The 20,224-nt window shown below is 39.9% G+C and overlaps 1 protein-coding gene across 2 annotated transcripts in view; it reads right to left on the minus strand.

The window, feature by feature from the left end:
• Nucleotides 1-15,074, minus strand: part of PPP1CB (protein phosphatase 1 catalytic subunit beta) — a 43,748-nt gene extending 28,674 nt beyond the window's left edge. Inside the window, exons 1-2 of one of the 2 annotated variants that reach the window (XM_006930392.5) lie at nt 14,923-15,074; nt 14,568-14,707 (exon numbers count right to left, since the gene is read on the minus strand). In XM_006930392.5, the coding sequence (XP_006930454.1) occupies nt 14,568-14,619 (52 nt within the window). In that variant the 5' untranslated portion in view covers nt 14,620-14,707; nt 14,923-15,074. Of the gene's footprint in view, nt 1-14,567; nt 14,767-14,922 lie in introns of those variants that run through there. The other variant, XM_019827728.3, reaches the window with a different exon arrangement.
• Between the last annotated feature and the right edge of the window lie 5,150 nt (nt 15,075-20,224).

Genomic DNA, 20,224 nt, shown 5'->3' on the forward strand with positions numbered 1-20,224 from the left:
AACCATAACTGTTTTAAAAAGCATTAATTTATAATTACACACATTTATCCTTATTGTTGTTCATTTACTTCTGCAGTTCTGTGCTTTTATCTGGAATCATTTTCTTTCAATACGAACTTTACTAGAAAATTCCAGTACCAGTCTGTATCAGTAAATTTTCTCAGCTTGTTTGTGTTTTTATTTTGTTTCACTTAAATTTTTTTTTAATGTTTATTTTTGAGAGAGAGAGAGAGAGAGAGAGAGAGAGAGAAAGAGAGACACGGACAAGAGCGTGAGTGGGGGAGGGGCAGAGAGAGAGAGAGAGAGAGAGAGACAGAGACAGACAGAGACAAGTTAGGGGGACTGTATTATAGTCTAAATTGGAGCCTGGAGCCTCAGGCACGCTCCAGGCTCCAAGCTGTCAGCACTGAGCCCGACATGTGGCTCGAACTCAGGAACCGCAAGATCATGAAGGCATCCGTTGCCTTCTCTTCTGAAGGATATGCTCACTGGATTTAGAATTCTAGATTAGCATTCTTCCTTTTCTTTCAGCACCTTAAAAGGACAGTCTATTGTTTTCTGGCATCTGTAGTTTCAGGTGATATATCAACCATCAATGTTCTCTTGAAGGTCATGTAATGACTTGTTTCCTCTGGTAGCTTTTAAGATTTTCTCTTTTGGGGTGCCTGGTTGGCTAAGTCAGTTAGGAGGCCAACTTCAACTCAGGTCATCATCTCATGGTTCATGAGTTTGAGCCCTACATCGGGCTCTGCGCTGACAGCTCAATTCCATGCCCCCTCCCTTCTCTGTCCCTCCCCAACTCGCGTGCTCTCTCTCTCTCAAAAATAAACAAACATTAAAAAGATTAAAACATAAAGTTTTTCTTCATTTTTAGCAGTTAAGTCTACGATGGGTTTCAATATAGTTTTATTTGTATTTTTCCTTCCTGGAATCCATGGAGCTTCTTTAATCTTTTGGTATCTTTCTCCCTTTGGAGAAGTCTTGGTCAGTATTTCCTCTATCCTGTATCTCCTCTCTTTCCGGGACTCCCATTATGTATGTTAAACCTTTCCACTGTCTCCTGCTTTCTTTATTTCCCCTCTGTTTTTTTCTCAGCACTGCGTAATTTCCACACAACACTTTTTTCCTAGCTTTTACTACGCCGCTGTTTCTACTGCGCTAGTAAGCCCAACTCTCAAATTCTCATTGTTAGTTAATGTACTTTTTTAGTTGTAAAGTTTCCAGGACTCTGATAAAATTTCCCATCACTTCTTATTTATCCTGCGCACACTAAATCAGTTATTTTAAAGTCTCTCAGTGATAACTCTAATATCTGAATAATCTGGGGATCTGTTCCCTTTTTTCCTCTGATTTCTGGTCAGTTAAGTCTATTAGCATGTCCTGTGGTCATTTCACTGAATGAAATATCTGATTATGGATGGAAATTGTATGAGCTCTAGACGACATCTTCCAGACAGCATTGTTTCCTTTCAGTGGTAAGAGTAATAATGACTTACATTTTCTTGAGGGCTGGTCTACTTCAGTTTTGCCTTCAATCTTAGGGAGTGGTCATGATGGAGTATCAATGGAAAATTTAGACTATAATACAGTCCCCCTAATTTGGCAGTCTGAACTTCAACTTTTGCCTCTCTGGCACTAGGGTGATACTGGAATCTCTGCTCAGATCTTTAGCTTTCCAGATACTGTTTTCTTCTGAGTTTCTTAGAATCTTCTCTTGTATATGTATACCTTAGAAGTCAATGACTTAAGGGGGACCTGACTGCAGATTTTGGGGTTAGAATCTATGTGGTTCTCTCCTCTTTTGGATTTAAGTTTCAACACTTTAATGGCCTCAGGCTTCCATCTCTCCTCTTGAGTCCAGGAAGACTGCCACTTTTTGTTTGGGATCTATTCCCCTATACCTCCAGGAAAAAAGCCAGAGTGATTGGTGAGCTCACTGCTGCTTCCTTTTCCTCAAGGATCAAAACCCTCAAAAATTTCCTGTGTTCATTGCTCAAGTACATACAGAAAAGGACACAAAATATGATTATTGGTCACAGAGGAGAAATTTGGATGATTACATACAGAAACTAGAGGAATACATTGCAAGGACTAAACACTATGGGCCCTCACCCCATATTTTTTTTTACCAGTCCTGACTGGTAAAGGTCTTCTACTCCTGATAAGAGAATCTTTCTGTGCAAGCATGTCCACATCAGAAAAGGGGGAAAACATGAATCAAATTTGGCCCAATGCCTGGTTTTGTGAGTTTTTACTTTTTAAAAAATGATGGGGGGGGGGGGAGGAAGAGACACATAAAAATTATATAAATTTTCAGCATCCATAAATAAAATGTTTTACGGAAACACAACTACTCTTACTTGTTATGTTTTTCTTTTCTTCTCCCACCCTCAACCCCCATTAAGTATCATCTATGGGTACTTTCACCATACAATGGCAGAGCAGATTCATTGTGACAGAGACACAGGGCACTCTATCATTTCACACTGCTTCTCATGGTACTACGAATTACAGAAATACAGTTATAACTCAACAGTGTCTTGAGTTCCTGCTTGTTGCTGTTCTGCAACATTTAAAAACTTTTTTTTACTTTTATTACAGTGCATACTCATCACGCAGGAAAAATGGAATGCAAATGTTGCACTTTTATAGCACAGTGGAGTGTGGATTATTCTGTTACTGAACTAGACAGCTAAGCATTGTATTTATAACATTATAGCTATGCTTAAAAAAATACAATATATGTTCACATTACCAGGCTAAGCACTATCATCACAACATTCCTATTTCACTCAAAATCAAAGACAATTTAAACATTTTAAATGGAATCTCATCACAGCAGAATTTCTTCACAAAAATAAAAATGAGACTGCAACCAAAATTAAATTTCCAACTGGCTACTGTGTTAGCAAGCAAGGAAAACCATGTACTAATGGTGAGTTCCTGAAATCATGTTTGATTGGAAAAGCCAAAGAAATAGGTCCTGAAACAATATTCTTGTTTAAGACTATTACCCTTTCTGTAAAAACAGTTCTTGAAGCATCGAAGACAACAGGAGCAGTATTAACCAATCATCAGTTAAAAAACCAAATGAGGAACACCTAGGTGGCTCAGCTGTTTAAGTATCCAACTTCTGCTCAGGTCATGATCTCACTCAGTTTGCGAGTGAGAGCCCCACACTGGGCTCTGTGAACTGACAGTGTGGAGCCCGCCTGAGATTCTCTCCCTCCCTCTCTCTGCCCCTCCTGGCTTGCACTCGTGCACGAGTGCTCTCGCTCTCTCAAAATAAATAAATAAACATTAAAACAACAACAACAATAAAAAAAAAACAATAAAAAATGAGGGATCTGGATGGCTCTGTCAGTTAAGCTTCCGACTTCAGCTCAGGTCATTATCTAGTGGACTGTGAGTTTGAGCCCTGTATCAGGGCTCTGTGCAGACAGCTCACAGCCTGGAGCCTGCTTCAGATTCTATGTCTCCCTCTCGCTCAGCCCCTCCCCCATTCATGCTATCTCTTTCAAAAATGAATAAATGTTTTTTTTTAATTTTTTTTAATGTTTATTTATTTTTGAGACAGAGAGAGACAGAGCATGAATGGGGGAGGGTCAGAGACAGAGGGAGACACAGGATCAGAAACAGGCTCCAGGCTCCGAGCCATCAGCCCAGAGCCCAACGCGGGGCTCGAACTCACGAACCGTGAGATCGTGACCTGAGCTGAAGTCGGACACTCAACCGACTGAGCCACCCAGGTGCCCCTGAATAAATGTTTTAAAAAATAAAAACAAAAACAAATGATTTCAAGTGGTTTTCCTTGGCTCTTCGTGACTTCACAGATACTACCAATACCTAACTGTTGCCTTATTTAAGGAGCCAATACTAAATTGAGTGACTGAAGAGTGAGCCTTGAATTAGCTATCAAAAATATTTTCAAGAAGCTGAGAAAAACAAAAGAAAAAATGGTGGTAAAAATATACATGGAGCACAAAAAAACCCTAGTTGGACAATTTTACAAACTTGTGAACATTTAAGGTGTTTATAGTGTATGGTGCAATTACTCAGTAGAAAGATACTTTACCATGTATTGTTGGCTCAGCGGTAATCAATAGTGCACATCATTAGCACTCATGAGCTATTGTCAGTTCCGTGAGTATTTGTCAGAAATAAAAGCTGAATATCTCAAATTGCTCTACTACACAGCAGTTCAATGGCCTAGTAGTGATAGTTTTATTGTGATTTTTTTGAGCTCAGGGCCAATACTGAAATTTTTCTGAATGACAACAATCACTATCACTATTATGGGTAGTTTAATAAACTAGATTTTGTTGCAAACCTGATAATGTTTCTTAATGATTGAATCTAAAATTGTAAGGCAAAAAAACATTTATATGTGAAACGTATACTGTGGTAAGTCATTATGACAACTAATGATGCTTGAATTCACAAGCAAATGTCAAAGCTGCTTTATACACTCCCAGTGCTGTCAAAGTTAAAACAAGATCTTCATTTCCTCACAGATTTGCATTAAATATATTTTCTAAGCTCAAATCACAGTTCCAACAGAACTCTTCAGACGTCAGTGCTAGTGCACACTATACCAAAATCTACTTAACTGTGTAGGTGAAGAGCTTCCACTTTGCCCTTGATTGGAATTGATTTGTGTGCTGTGATAACATAATAAAAGGCAAATATTAGGAGAGGACTAGAAGTCGTCTATAAATACCTTCCAAATGATAACTAAAATCATTAACTAAAATCACATTCTTGTGGACTGATATCAGTATTTGGCAATACCTATCCATGTTAAAAGATACCTTCCAAGATGAAATACAGATCTCATTACAGATCAGCATTAACAGATGAACACTTGCAATCAATTTTGATGACACAGAACACTAACTCTGAATCTCAATTAAACAAAATGTTATCTGATGCCAAAAGAAGATACACAAATTGCACTTAATCATTATATTTCAAATTTCATATTCATGTAAAAAACCTTTCAATGCAGGTTTATCTTTTAAATCACAAACGGTGTTGGGCGCCAGGGTGCCTCAGTCAGTGAAGCAGCCAACTCTTGACTTTGGCGCGGATCATGATCTCATGGTTCGTGGGTTCAAGCCCCATGTTGGGCTCTGCACTGACAGTGCGGAGCCTGCTTGGGATTCTCTCTCTCCCTCTCTCTGCCCCTCCTCTGCTTGTGCTCTCTCTCAAAATAAATACACTTAAAAAAAATACAAATGGTGTGTGATATATGTGTTTTTATGTGTATTGTGTGTATATTAAATTTTATCTTTCAATAACCATCTGCTATTTTCTCCGGCAAGTTCTCACAATAACTGCCTTCTCTAAAACAGAAAGGATGTCAAGAAAAAAGAACCAACCCCATTACTATCTATCATATCTGCCCCATGAAATCTTAGGAATCTTCCATAACCTTTAATATCTTAATTCACTCTACACCCCCCCAAAATTCACTCATGGTTACACATTAATCAATAGCAAAGTTAACTTCAATCCAGACTTGCTAAATTTCCTGTTTTTTTCTGTAGGATGAAGTGGCTATTTCTCCCTATTTAGCATGTAAGTCTCCCTTTAAGCCACAAAAAGTAAAAACGGTAAAATTTTTACAAGTGGTTAAAATGTGGAATTTTGGTTTCAAGTGAAAGAATTAGGCAGCTGTCACAATTTCAATTTATCTTAAGTCTGCCTGATAGGAATGATTAATGTGGCCTTCAGAAGCTCTGTATAATACCTCAAACTGTAATACTGTGTATATATATGAACATACATATTTTTCTGAAAAGGCCTATGGCTTTCATGAATTCTCAAAGAGGCCTGTGAAGAGTCATAAATTAAAAAGTGATTCCAGATATACCAGTAAACAAATGATAAGCAAAGAATAAAGAAGTAGCAGATATAGCTGAGAGCCAGATGTTTCAGAACAGAGGAAGAGTGCCCTAGCTCTATGGTTCTCCAAGCGGGATCCCCTTTTTCACTATGTTGACATCTGCATGACACAGAAGCCAATGGTGGGCAAAACTGCTAGCACCTTAGCACAAAACAAAATCAGTGGTGCCAAAATGTACTGGTGGTATTCACTGCCATGCATTTATAGTGAAACACAAAGAAGTCCAGTTTCACTTAAGAATGCCCTCAAGTAGTAAAAATTATCAATTTTATTACATCTCCACCATTGAATATACATCTTTTTAATATTCTGTATAATGAAATGAAAAGTATCCATTAGGCATTTCTGCTACATACCAAAGCACAATGGCTGTGTTCAAGAAAAGCACTCGTGTGACAGTTTTAGCTCCAAGCGGATCTAGCCACATTTTTCACAGAACATCTTTTTTACTGGAAAGCGTAGCTGACAAACTATAGCTATCTACACTTAGATTTAACAGATACTCTTGAAAATGAACAAAGTGAGGCTGTGTCGTTTCAAAGAAAACAACTGACAGCATTTGTTGCTAATGATAAAAATCAACCTTTCAAGTGAAAATTAAAATTTTGGAAACTTTGTATCCAGCACCACGAATCTGACAGCTTCTTCCATACTTAAAGACTCTTCTGATACCTTGTTATATCAACAAATATTATTTTTTGATATTGTGTAAGATGTATCAACATTAGAACATCTGCATAACTCGATGTAACTGATATTTTCCATATGACCAATGCATGTTATAAAGAACGTATAAGAACCATTTAAGTGTAAGACAGGGGCGCCTGGGTGGCTCAGTCAGTTAAGCGTCCGACTTTGGCTCAGGTCATGATCTCACGGCTCGTGAGTTCAAGCCCCCCATCGGGCTCTGTGCTGACAGCTCAGAGCCGGGAGACTGCTGCAGATTCTGTCTCTCTCTCTCTCTCTCTGTTCTCCCCTGCTTGCACTCTGTCTCTGTCTCTCAAAAATGAGTAAGTGTTAAAATAAATTTTTTTTTTAAGTGTAAGACGGATCAATGGATTTTAATGTAAAGGAACAAAAAAACTCAGATATTTCTGATTCCACATTACAACTAACCTTTAAGAAATCACCACTTGTTGATTAGTACAACATTAAAGAATATCATTAAAGAATAAACACAACATTAAAGAATATCCACAATTATCTAAAAAGACTAATAAAATACTCCTTCATTTTCCAACTGTATGTTATATGGTTAACTTCTACAAAACCAGACATTAAAGAGGTTTACTTATCACTATATTTCTTGTTTTAGAAAACATTATTTATGCTGGCATGCAATGGACCATTATTTTAAATGAATTAAAAAAGATATTTTAAAATTCTGTTTTAATCTCTAACACAGTACTAATAAATCACATAAATAAAAGCTCTTGTCCTCTATTCTTTTTAGGAGTATATAAAGTGGTCCCAAGAGTCAAAAAGTTTGAAATCCACTGCTCTAGTCCCCAGCCAAAAGAAGGCATACAACAAATTTCTTTAACTTACTTTTCACCATCTTATTCTGCCTAAAATTGCCTCTGCCCTTCAGCACCAACACTATTTCAAACCAGATTACAAACTCCGGATGATGGAAATAGGAACAAAATGTTTTACACATATATACACATATATGAAAAGAGTGGTTACATGCAATAACACAATGTGGAGGACACAATACATGTTAGATCCTCATAAGGAATGGCCTTCTCAATAATTACTACAGGAAGGGTTCAGGACTCAGCAGCATAAAAAGTCTTCTATTGCCTATTTCTCAGTTCAGGTTTATACCAAACAGAAAGAGTAACAACAGCTAACATTTTCTGAGCTTTTATTATGTATCAAAGGGTTTTATCTGTTTAATCTTTACAGATACATAATGAAATAGACACTATCATCCCCAATATGCAGAACAGAGGCAGAGCTGAAATTAAAATACATGCAGAACCTGTATCCTAAACCAGCATAAACATGGCCTCCCACTGTAACAATACTTACAGATATATCTTGAGTAAATACACAACTGAGTAAACATCTGATTAGCATAACTACTGCAGTTAAGTTCAAAAAACACATTCCTTTCTATCACTGTGTAAACTTAGATCTCCTCAGAAGGCTGGTCATTTTCTCTCACTACTTTGGTTCAATTATTTGACAAATATTCAAACAACAGAGATAACCTACGAACAAACACCTATGAAGATTCCTTCCCAATTTATAGAAGTCATTATAACCGTGAATTATAATATTAAAGAAAGCTACATAATAAATGTCCTTATTAAATTCCTTCTATTATGAAAAGTAACTTTTGATTTCTCTAAATCTTAAAAATAGAGGAGGTAAAATTAGAGGAAAAGTTAAAATGGTGTTATTAAACAAATACTCAAAGCAAGAAAATGCTTCTGTGAATCTGTAATTGACTAGACTGGAACTTAGCGATATTCTGATGAAGATTCTGGGGATAAAATTCTTTTATGGTGAAATAAACTGTGTCACCTCCAAATTACACAGTGTGGGCACATTATCAGGACCCAAAGGCCATGTTTCCACTATTACATAAGTAACTCTTACTTGTTCTTGCAGGTAAATTTGGGAAGGGAGAGAGAGGCCAGGAATTTTCAGGAAAGTTATGTATATACACCCTCATAAATCACTCTGCTACATGAGTAGAGCAGAAGCAGGATAAAGGACAACTGCCACTGTCCTTCTACTACTTTTTCTACTGTATTACAAGAACCCACCTAGACCAGGGACTGAATTCCTCCAACACTAGGAAAAGACTGGCTAGTGGTTTTTTATACTTGCTAAACTTCAGAATGAGTTTCTGCATTTTTAGTCCTTTACCTCTAACTATGTAATGAAGACTATTTCCATTAAGGCATTTTCAATTTTATCTAACAGATGTCGTATGGTGTATTTCAGAGAATAGAGTGTAAAAAACTGCATTTCCCCTACCAGTAACCAAGACTTCGAAGGTAATCCAATTCAATCTTGGGGAGACATAGAGGGTGTACAAGAGAGAGATGTGTCCCTGATCACTTTCGCCTTCCTATATTCACTGACCCTCTATCTTTCCAGGAAAAATAAGCCTTGGAATGGCTATATACAGCTGCTAGAAGGGCAGGGATTGCTGCTTGAGGGTATAAATGTGTATCCACTAAAAATTAAATCCTAGAAAACTCAACTGGGAATTCCCATCCTCCACTACATCACTCCTAAACCTACCTCATTTACAAACCATTTCTTCTCTTTGCATCCCCATATCCCAACTCTTCCAGAATAACTTTTGTTTCAGAAATACTTAATGAGATTTCAATTATTATTTCTAAATATTTTGACATTCTTATATACTTATATTATTTTACCTCTGTTAGAACTGAGAATACGTGCCATTGGAAGGAATACTGTTAAAATAGTAAATATGGAAAGCAATAGAGAAAAAAGCCTGCTAGATATAATTTGTTATCTTCCTGTTAACCCTAAATCTTAAAATATAATCCTGTCTCTAGACTCAAATGTAAATAGATTTCTAAATCCCAATGAATTTTAATCTTGGATTTAGATATTTACCAGAAAAGCTTCAGCTTTGCATTTAAATAACAAAATAAAAACACTTCTGCACTACTTTAAACTTTCAATGTTTCCCTCACTTGTTGGAACAACGAATTAACAGGAAAACAAACCTAATCTCTGAATCAGTTAAAAAATGTACCACCTTTATGCATCCTCTAGCTTCTCATCTAGGAAGCAGCAAGGGAAGAGCGAAAGTATCCCTCAGATGATCTTTCCTACTCCTCAACCTGCTCATTTCTAACAAACCTGGCCTTGGATCTATATATAAACAACATTTTCCTGCAGAAGTTGGGGTTGCCAGGAACAAGCAGACTAGCACTTCCTTCAAACTGCCTAACCTTTAGACTTCTGGATCACAACTAAACAATTTATTTATTTATTTTTTATTTTTTTTAAAAGACAGGTAATTAGAACAACTTAAGCTGTCTTCCATGTTTCTTTTTTTTTTATTTTTTTTTTCAACGTTTATTTTATTTTTGGGACAGAGAGAGACAGAGCATGAACGGGGGAGGGGCAGAGAGAGAGGGAGACACAGAATCAGAAACAGGCTCCAAGCCATCAGCGCAGAGCCTGACGCGGGGCTCGAACTCACGGACCGAGAGATCGTGACCTGGCTGAAGTCGGACGCTTAACCGACTGCGCCACCCAGGCACCCCACAACTAAACAATTTAAATCGGAGAAAAAAAGGCTTTAAACAGTCTGGCAGTTCCTCAAAAGGTCAAACGTATATAGACTTACCATATGACCCAACAATTCCATTCCTAGCTGTAGACTCAAGAGAAGTAAAAACATGCCCACACAAAAACTTGTACACCAATGTTTATAGCAGTATTATTCTCAACAGCCAAAAAGGGGAAACAACTCTAATGCCCAACAAGTAATGAATAATAAAATGTGGTCTACTCATACAATGGAATATTATTCACCTATAAAAGGAATGAAATACTAAGACATGACACAATATAGATGAATTTTTAAACATTAGAAGAAGCCAATCACAAGAGGCCATATATTACGTTTCCATTTACATGAAATGTCCAGCACAGGCAAAATCCATAGAGATACAAAGATTAGTCGTTGCCTAATGCTGGGGGAGGGTTGAAAGGAAAAAGGGAGTGTGTTGGCTAATGGGAACAGGGCTGTGTTGGTGAAAATGTTCTAAAATTGTGGTGATGCGTGGGCAACTCTGTAAATATACTAAAAATCATCGAATTATACACTTGAAGTAAGTGAAATACATAGTATGTGAATTATATCTCAATAAAACTTTTATTTAAAGAGGATTTTAATGTGCTTTTATTAATCTATTTAATTTTTCAAGTCCATTCCATTTTTTTAACTTTCAAAAGGACACAAACAAAGCTTCCTATTTGCTTAGTCTGTCTCAGCCTACTAAATCTTTAGAATACATAACCCACAAGAACGGAAATGATCACAGAAGTTTCACAAATTCAGAGATATATACATACACACAGATATATATGATAAACATAACAAAATATAGGATCTACATAATAGGCATGTGTTAATTATCATCCAGTACAGCCCAGTTTTTAGACACTTGGATAAAGTCTGGTTGGGAACAGCTAGTGGGAAGCAGTTTTTCACCCTATCCTCTTTCCAAACAGATCCATCTACTCAGTCTATTTCACTTCCTCCCAAAATAAACTCAACATTTATAATTTGAACAACGTTTGCAAGGTGATTATGCTATATTCCTACGGCCACCCTAACTCCTTTTGGAACTAATGATCAAAGTAAAAAGCTTTCACTGGGTTTTCCAGGACACCCACAGGAACTAGATTTAAACAATCAGTCAAGAGCGTTATTATAAGCCACGAGAATGTGGTAACAGGGTTCACTACAGGGGATAGAATCACAGGCGTCCTTGGCTTTTAGTTCTAAGTAAAACTTAACCCAATATACTGGAGGAATACGCACTATTCAAATAAGAAATTAGTATATGGTTTGCATTAAATAACAGAAAATTTTAAATTGTTCTGAAGGCACTTTGAAAATATTACATCAATGATATGCCCACTCAAAAAAGAAAAAAAAACACAAAAGCAACTTATAAAATATGGTTACCAAACGTGTTACAGCCCACTGGCAATTTGATATAATAAAAAAGAAATCAAGAGCATGCCTTGGAATTACAATCAACGTTTTATTTTTTTTTTAATTTTTTTTTTTTAACGTTTATTTATTTTTGAGACAGAGACAGACAGAGCATGAACAGGGGAGGGGCAGAGAGAGAGAGAGACACAGAATCTGAAACAGGCTCCAGGCTCTGAGCGGTCAGCACAGAGCCCGACGCCGGGCTCGAATTCACAGACCGTGAGATCATGACCTGAGCTGAAGTCGGACACCCAACCGACCAAGCCACCCGGGCGCCCCAACAATCAACGTCTTAAAATAAGATGAAGTTCTGCTGATTTTTCCCATGTGGAGACATTCTAAGTTTTATCTTATATATTCATTTATTTTTTTTTTAATTTTTTTAAATGTTTATTTATTTTTGAGAGAGAGAGACAGAGTACAAGCGGGGGAGGGGCAGAGAGAGAGGTAGACACAGAATCTCAAACAGACTCCAGGCTCCAAGCTGTCAGCACAGAGCCTGATGTGGGGCTCGAACTCACCAACCGCAAGATCATGACCTGAGCCAAAGTTGGACACCCAAGTGACTGAGCCACCCAGGCGTCCCACTTATATGTTCTTTTAATACTAAAAAAAACCAAAAACACCTACTGCAGCTATTTTGCTAGGCAGCTTTACAAAACACCATCACTTGAATCTAAATGAACTTTAATGAGCAAGTAACATCACTGAAAACAAAGGCAGACAAAAAAAAAAATACGTCTGTTCTGGATGTCTTTGAACAGGTATAGATTTTGGAAGAGGAAAAGAGAAGGAGCTTGCAGAATTTAAGAATTCCAAGGAGGGACTGTCAAACTAAATATACTTCCCAGGATTGAGAAGCAAGTAATGAAACTCTTTTACTGATGGTAGTGTGTTGAATATAGACAGAGGTCGCAAAAGCCCAGAAATCACGTTAGCCTGGAAGCTCCCTGGGTGAAGAGATTGTGTTTTATCTTTGGATTCCTGGTGATTGGCATAAAGGAGATCAATATAAAAAGGGGAAACTGTCTAGATTTCTCTCTCTCTCTCTCTCTCTCTCACACACACACACACACACACACACACACACACACAGGCGGGGGGAGGGGGAGGTTGTTCAAAGCCAGCACCAAATATTAAATCTGAATTCACAAAACTAATGGAATCCCTCAGCCTATTTTTCCCTCCGTATCTTTTTTCCAATAAACTCGAACAGTCCACTAGTGAAGTTTCTTAAGTATCCTAAAAAAGTGCATCTGATTTAAAAGGTCCCAGATCAAACATTTTAAAACACAAAATCTACTGTTTTATGCCTACAAAGTATACAAGTATGTAAGTACATGAAAAATAAAAGTGAAGAAGTTGAAATACAAACATCAGATTTTTAAAATACTTAAATGTACAAACTCAAGTTTAAAATGTGTAAGAAAGCGGGGCCCAGATTCCCCCAAAAGTTATCAAGACATTGAAATGTTTAAGTAGCTATACTTCCCTCTTAGAACAATGCACAATCACAAAACAAAATTTTTTCCAAAGCAAGTATCTCGTAGACCCAGCAAGATGTCCACATCTGTTAAAAGTCCACCAAGACTTAAGCAGCGAACACGGACTACAGGCACCAGGGGGCCTCCCAAGAATAACTCGATAGTAAAAGAAAAGGTAAGTAAGAGTTCCTGGTAAAACTTTCCTATCCAGTCTTAAGACTGCTGGAAGGCTTTCACATCTGGAGCAAATAAACTGTAGTTTGTTACACAACCGGCACATACAGAACCGACGAGAAACCAACACACAGACTGAAAAAAGGAACTAGCCGGCCCCTCACCCCCAGGAATACAATTTTCTTTGATGATTTTCCAAATATAAGAATATACTGCGCTTCGCTGTTGTCAAGTTACCTTCAGGTAACCTGAAAGCAAGTAAGTTAGTGCATAGGCACTCTAACGATTTCCAACAGAAAAGGCTAAATTTTTTTTGAAGGCTTAGTATCTTTTCTACACACTCACAAAGCAATTAGTGGTGAGGCAAATTTTAGGGTAAAGGGATTCACTGGCACAAGACTGCGATTAAGTGTGAATAATACCTTGGTCTCTCCATCTCTTCCCATTCCCTCTATCCCCCACCCCAACATAAAACTGTTCAATAAAAACAGAAGGAGCAGGAAACTTCAAAAGCAGCGAAGACTTGTAAATACCTTTCACACACGAGAGGCTTTTACAATAAAGTAGACCTTTCTAAGTTTGTGCAGAAATTAAATCCTGCTCAAGCCTGTTAAATTCTCAAACCCGAAAGCCGATCCCGTCAGCAAACGTGTCTACATATTCTTGAGTGCATCTTCAGCTCGAGTCAAAGACTTCTGTTTTACTATTTTTTTTTAACCTAAATAATAAATAGGAGGTACTCAACTCCCGCTAATGTTATCCCCTCCTTAAACAGAGTTCGTCCTACAGCATCATGCAAAAATGCAGAAGAGGTCCAACAATTGTCTCAATGAGAAGATTTTTATAAAATTCACTCCCGGAACAAGAATCGGAGGCAGCCAAGGGCAATGCACAAAGAGAACAGAGAAGAAATACACGTTCCACGGACATACAATGCACAGAAACTCGCATCCTCGCACCCTCCTTGGGAAGGGTCACCCAGCACCCTTGGGCTCCTCGTAGCCCCCGGCCAGCGCGATGCCATGACGGTCCCCGAGGGTTCGCGGGGACATTGCCCGCCGGGCCGCCCGCGGGGACAGCCCCTCTCGAATTGCCTCCTGCCGACCGTGTTCCTGGAGGCCGCTCCCCCCCGGCCAAGGCAGCCTCTTCGCCCCCCTCCTCCGCAGCCGCCGCGGGGCGGAAACGGGGGTCCCCTCGGGTTCGGCGGCGAGGGGGAACGAGGGCTGAAGGGGGCGCCCCCTCCTTGCGGCAGGCCGGGCCCCGCACTCACCCTCCAGCAGTCGGGTGATGAGACTGTCCACGTTCAGCTCCCCGTCCGCCATCTTGTCGGCACCAGACGCTCCTTCCCAGCAGCGGGAACAAGGGCTTCACGGCGGCGGAGGCTGCGGCGACGGCTCGGCGCTCCCTCACCTACAAGTCACGCGGCGTGTCGACCCCGGTTCCAACTCCCTCTTTTCCCCGGGCCCTCCCCCACCCCCTCCCCACCAAGTAGTGGAGCGCGCGTACACTCGGAGGCCCACACGATAAATAAATAAATAAACAAGTGGAGCCCCCAAGAACCGGGCCGCGTCAGACCCAGCCGCCACCTCCTCCTCCTCGGCACCGCCCAACTCCGCAAAGCTCACCAGCGCCGCCGACGGCCCCACCCGCAGCTCCACTTACAGCACACCACCCTTCCCCGCCACCGCGCCACGCAACCCTCCGCGCAGGCGCACGGCGCACGCCTCCGCGGCCCCCACCACAGCCCTGGCTTTTGCGCAATCGCACTGGACTCCGTTCTCCCGCCGCTGCCGCCGCTGCTGCTTTCGCGCAGGTGCGTCGCCCTCACTCGCCACTTCCACTGCGCCGAATCGCCACGGCGGCGCAGGCGCCCCGAGGCTCGCGGGGCTCGCCGCGCTGGGGAAGCTCCCATTAGGCAGAACGAGCGTGGGCAGCGGCTGACCTTCCCGCTGTTCAGCTGCCCTGGCAGGGGCCCTGTGCACACCGCGTTGTTGTGCCCTTCCCGCCTCTTTTTTCTTTCCTTGTCTTCCTTCCCTAGTTTTGCAAGCAATTCCTCATGTTTCCGTTAATCGGGAAACGTGGACTACATTATCCACGTTTGAAACCCAGGTTTGCGCGTTTGGGAAGCAAGAAGGGGTTGAGTTACTTTGATGGAAAAGTTTGACATTGCAAACGAGGGATTTTCTACCCCATCATTCCACAAGGCTAGTTGCCCAAGTGTCCCTGGATGAAATACGTTAAAGTGGGCTCTGGAAAGGTCAGCAATAATATTTCAACGTGGGTACCGCTCTCTGCCTTCTGTGTAGTACATCCACACATCTTACATCTTTATTCACTCTGTGCATACTATTTTATCCCAGTGCTTTTTTTTTTGTCCAGACCTCCGTTATATTAATCATCCTGCCTTGTGATTGTTTATGCATTTGTCTCCTACACTCGACTGTAAGCTTCTACAGGGTAGACCCACCCAGTGTCTGGCACGTAGAAGAGACAGAGAAAGACGAAAGTTCAGAAAGGTTGGTTTCCCAGCTGTTCTTTCCACATAATTTCACCTCTAGAAAGGCAGGAGGGAGAGTAGCCACGAAAAAGATACTCTGGCAAGCCAGAGTTTTTGGCCTGTTCTAAGAAAGTGGCCAGATCAAAGGACTCTACTCATTCCTCAGGTGTTAGTCCAGAAACCCAGGCGAGGTGCTGTCCTGAGGTCAAAGCAGTGCTTCTTCCACTCACCTATCACTAATACTAGCCAACATTGAGATTTCTGTATGTACTCTGGCACTGTTGTAAGAGTTCTACATTATCTTATTTAATCCTTAAACCAGCCCTATGAGGTAAGAACTATTATTATCTCTTCTTTGCAGATGGCATTAATTGAGGTACAGAATGATTAATTATGTTGGCCCAAATCACACAAGTAACTAGCATATCTGGGATTCAAACCCAGGAATCTAGTGCCAGTGTCTGCATTCTTAGCAATTGTGGAATGTTATCACAGTACATGTTAAGCTGAGACTTAAATATGCATGTGCTATCTCACAAACTTGGAAAGTAGAAACCAATCGAGTAGAAACTCGATTGTCCAATCGAGTGCTTTATAATGGCCCAGATGACTGACAGAGCTAGGATTTCCTAGTGCCTTTTTCCCCCCTAGCTTTTTCTCCATTTCAGGATTTAGCTTGTATATCGACAGTGGGCATAGAACAGGTGACAAGCAATAATGGTGATCCTGAATAGTTTTCACAGGCTCATTGCCAGTTCATGTTGGGGATTTTAGGGTGAAGAAATGGCTCTTCATCACACTCTTGTTCTGTTAAAGAACATTTATTTATACCCCGTTTTATTCCAAAAGAAGGGATTTAAGGTAGCTTATGAAAATACATGCAGTAGGATAAATTAAAAGTAATGAGAAAAATAGGACCAAAAAAAAAAAAAAGTGGGAAAGATAAGATAAAGCCAGCAGTTTTGTATGCAAAATGCATGGTGCTAGATACTATTGGTTTGCTAGGGATAGGCCACAAATATGATTCTCAGCTTTTTAGCAACCAGGGAAAAGATCAGTTGCAAGTGGAGTAGGTGTTCTAGCTGAGCTGGAACTAGGACTCAAATACACCAGCTGTGGTTTGGGATACCACTTCCCCACATCTCTACCATGAAACTCTTTGAGAATAACAGAATGCTTGGGAACAATTAAGTGACTGCTTATCTTCCAACTTTCATGGGACCCGTGAATCCCATGAAGCTTTGAACCCTGTCCACAATTAGGGTTTAAATACATGCAGACATGTTTAATAGACAAGGGACACCCAAAGGAAACTGTATTGCACGGGGAGAAAGTAAGCTTCTATAGAGAAATCACCACAAGTGGGGCAGCGAGAGGCCAGTCTCAACAGAGTTGTGGGAGTCAGAAGGGATTGGAAAGTGATCCTGAGTACTGCCTGCAGATATCCCCTTCTCTAGGTTTTCTAGTGCTTTGGAATCCTGGGAAAGAAAAGGCCATTATAAAAATGAAAGAGCTATATATCACTAGGGGCCCAGTCAACTTTTCTGTGGGATCGCCTTCCAAAAAAATTACATAAGAATTCAGATTCAGAATTCCTCAGATTTTGAAGTTTAACTGGTACATATACTACATATTATTTAGCACCCCAGAAGCTCACTCACAGGCAGCTCACTATAATCTGAAACATTGTATTTTTTTAAAAGAAAATCATATGAATATTCACATCACATAAGATAAATAAGATGACATTATGCTTCATATCAGTACAGGTTAGATTTGCCATTAAAGTAGTCCCCTCTTTTGTCCCCGGAATAAAATGTATTTATTGAAGGAAATTTTGAAAACAAAGATAAAATATAAAAATCATCTATGATTTCACCAGCTATAGATAACATCTTTCCTATCATATACCTGACTATATCCTATTTTATGAAATTGGGATCATGCTTCACTTCCATTATATCCTACTTTGTTAAATGAGTTTCATATTTACATGAAACTCAGCTTGCAAAGTTTATTTGAACTTCAAAATGTGTATAAGAGATTGAGGACAGAAGAAGAGGTAGGAGGGGGAGACCTGGAGGCTGCTGGAGACAATCCTACAGGCAGTAACAGCAGAGGCAGTTGGAACCACCATGAGGTTCAGAGGTAGGTGAGGACCAAATAGAGAGAAGCCCCACTTGGCAGATATGGGCACTGAGGAGACTCGAGGTCTGTCCTGTTGGTGGAGTAGGGGTCATCAGTTAGGGAAGTCAGCAGCTCAGAAGCAAGACACGAGGACGCTGCCAAGGGTGTAATAGACGTTCGTTGGGCCAGGCACTGTGGGGGGATAGCAGCCCTGTAGAGAACCCACACCTGGAGACCAGAAAACTTCAGAGCAGAGGACTGGCCGATAGTGGTCCTGGCTGCCTATGAGGAATTGCCTCTCAGTCTTTCTGAACATGTGGCAAGACTCAGGAAAGGGACCGTGGTGAGGTCCTGCTTCTTGTTAGACCAGGATTGTTAATCTCACAGACCAAAGGGCAAACTATTAGCTGGGATTCCCAACCCAGTGGGGGCTTTAGATAATGGTGTGCTGTAGCCATCTTACGCTGGCTCATGAGAGTCAGTTGTTAAACTTTCAGGAATTCCGCAAGCCAGTTGTTAAACAGAGCCATGATTTAAAAATTAAATTATATAGACTTACAAATGAATAAATGATACTAGAAACAAAGGTAACGATTACTCAAAACTCATCATGTCCTGTTTATTTCGCTGCATTTTACTATTATGTATATTCTAGAGGTTGTTTACATCTACTGTATCTATATGATGGAAACACCATACAACGATAAGCTACTATGCATCTCTTTTCCAACTCCATGTTCAGTGACATCACACTGGCCGTTACAGAAATATTTACAGCAAGGAAATTAGCAAATGCTATGGATCTGTAGGGTTTTTTCTCCCCCTGCCATATTGCTGGTTGTTAAACCTTTACCAGTACACCACTGGGCTTAGGGAGACGTTTGGGTTACACGTGCCAATATCCTTGGGTAATTCCAGAAATGTCTGTGGAGGGGACTTGGACTTCCTGATATCAAGGGACGTGGGGAATCATAGTTTGGGGTATTAATAACATCATGATACATGTATTATCTGTTTCTTCCAAACAGAAAATGCCTGGTGTCCATCAGTGCCCATTAGATAAAGACAGACCAGTGCTCAGAGGACCCCAACCATCACTATGCTGAGATGTCCCTGTGGCTTGTTCTCAAACAAGGCACTTTGGAACATAGTGAACAGAAGCCTCATTACTCCTTTTAGTAAACACAGCATAGACTTTAAAAAAAAGATGTTTTATATACTATTCAATATTGGCCAATAGCCAATAAGATGTGAAATTAAGCAGGTTTAGGTGGCAAAATGTGGAGGCTATGGTAGTGATGTACAACTCTTTGTGCCCTGACTAATCCAAAATAGCTTCTACATGAATGAATCGGCATTCATTGGTCTGTCCTTCCATAAATGTAATTCCTCTTAATCAAGTCTTTAATAAGTCTACAGTGGCAGCAAGTTCTAAATTTTACTAGATACAGCTTGAGGGCAGCCATCTGTATATCAAATGCTATAGGCTTTTGTGGTCAGCTCAATTCAAGGATATTGAGAAACCACACAAGGACACAGAAGCTGCCCCTTGCAATCCACGGCCAGGCTGAGGTGGTACACCAAGTCAGAGCCAAGATTGTTTTTTGAGATTTAGTTTTGGTTTCATTTCAATACACATATGAGAGAATAACGAAGTGCCAAAGTTACCAGCTAAGTCATAAGGCATGTCCTCAGGAATTTTAGCCCCCCAAATTATAAAGCCAGATATAACCAAATGCCTCTTCCCCTGCCCTTGGCCAGTAACTGCCCCACCTCCCAATTCTGACCACCTAACACACACATACAAACTCTCAGTGGAGCATTGTCTTTTAGGAGAAATTTCTGGTAGAATCTTCATGGTATAATGATTAAAAATAAATGCCTAGTAATTTATTACTATTATTATTAGTAGTATTAGTATTAATAATAATAAAGGCTATATAGAACTGTTAACTATAAGGCAGTGACAGTTGGATGGGCAGATACCACAAAGGATGATGATTTAATTTTTTAAGGGTTGATCCTGTGGTCCTTATTTTTCTCGTAATTAGATTACAGGGCCAGCTGTCTATTTAGGTCACTCCTAGTTTGTTACAATAAAACCATGTCATCTGCATATATGAAATTGTTTCTCTTTAGGTGCTCTCCCGTCCTGCTCATTGAAACAATATATGAGGAAATAACTAAATGTGTCTGTCGGTGAAGGAGAGTATACAACATGTGAAAATTTGTTTCCAAATAAAACAATTTAAATGTTTTATTTCTAATGATGGCTGCTCTCCTCATACAGCAAATCCAAATTA

Source organism: Felis catus, chromosome A3 (assembly GCF_018350175.1).
Source record: "Felis catus isolate Fca126 chromosome A3, F.catus_Fca126_mat1.0, whole genome shotgun sequence".
Lineage (NCBI taxonomy): Eukaryota > Metazoa > Chordata > Mammalia > Carnivora > Felidae > Felis > Felis catus.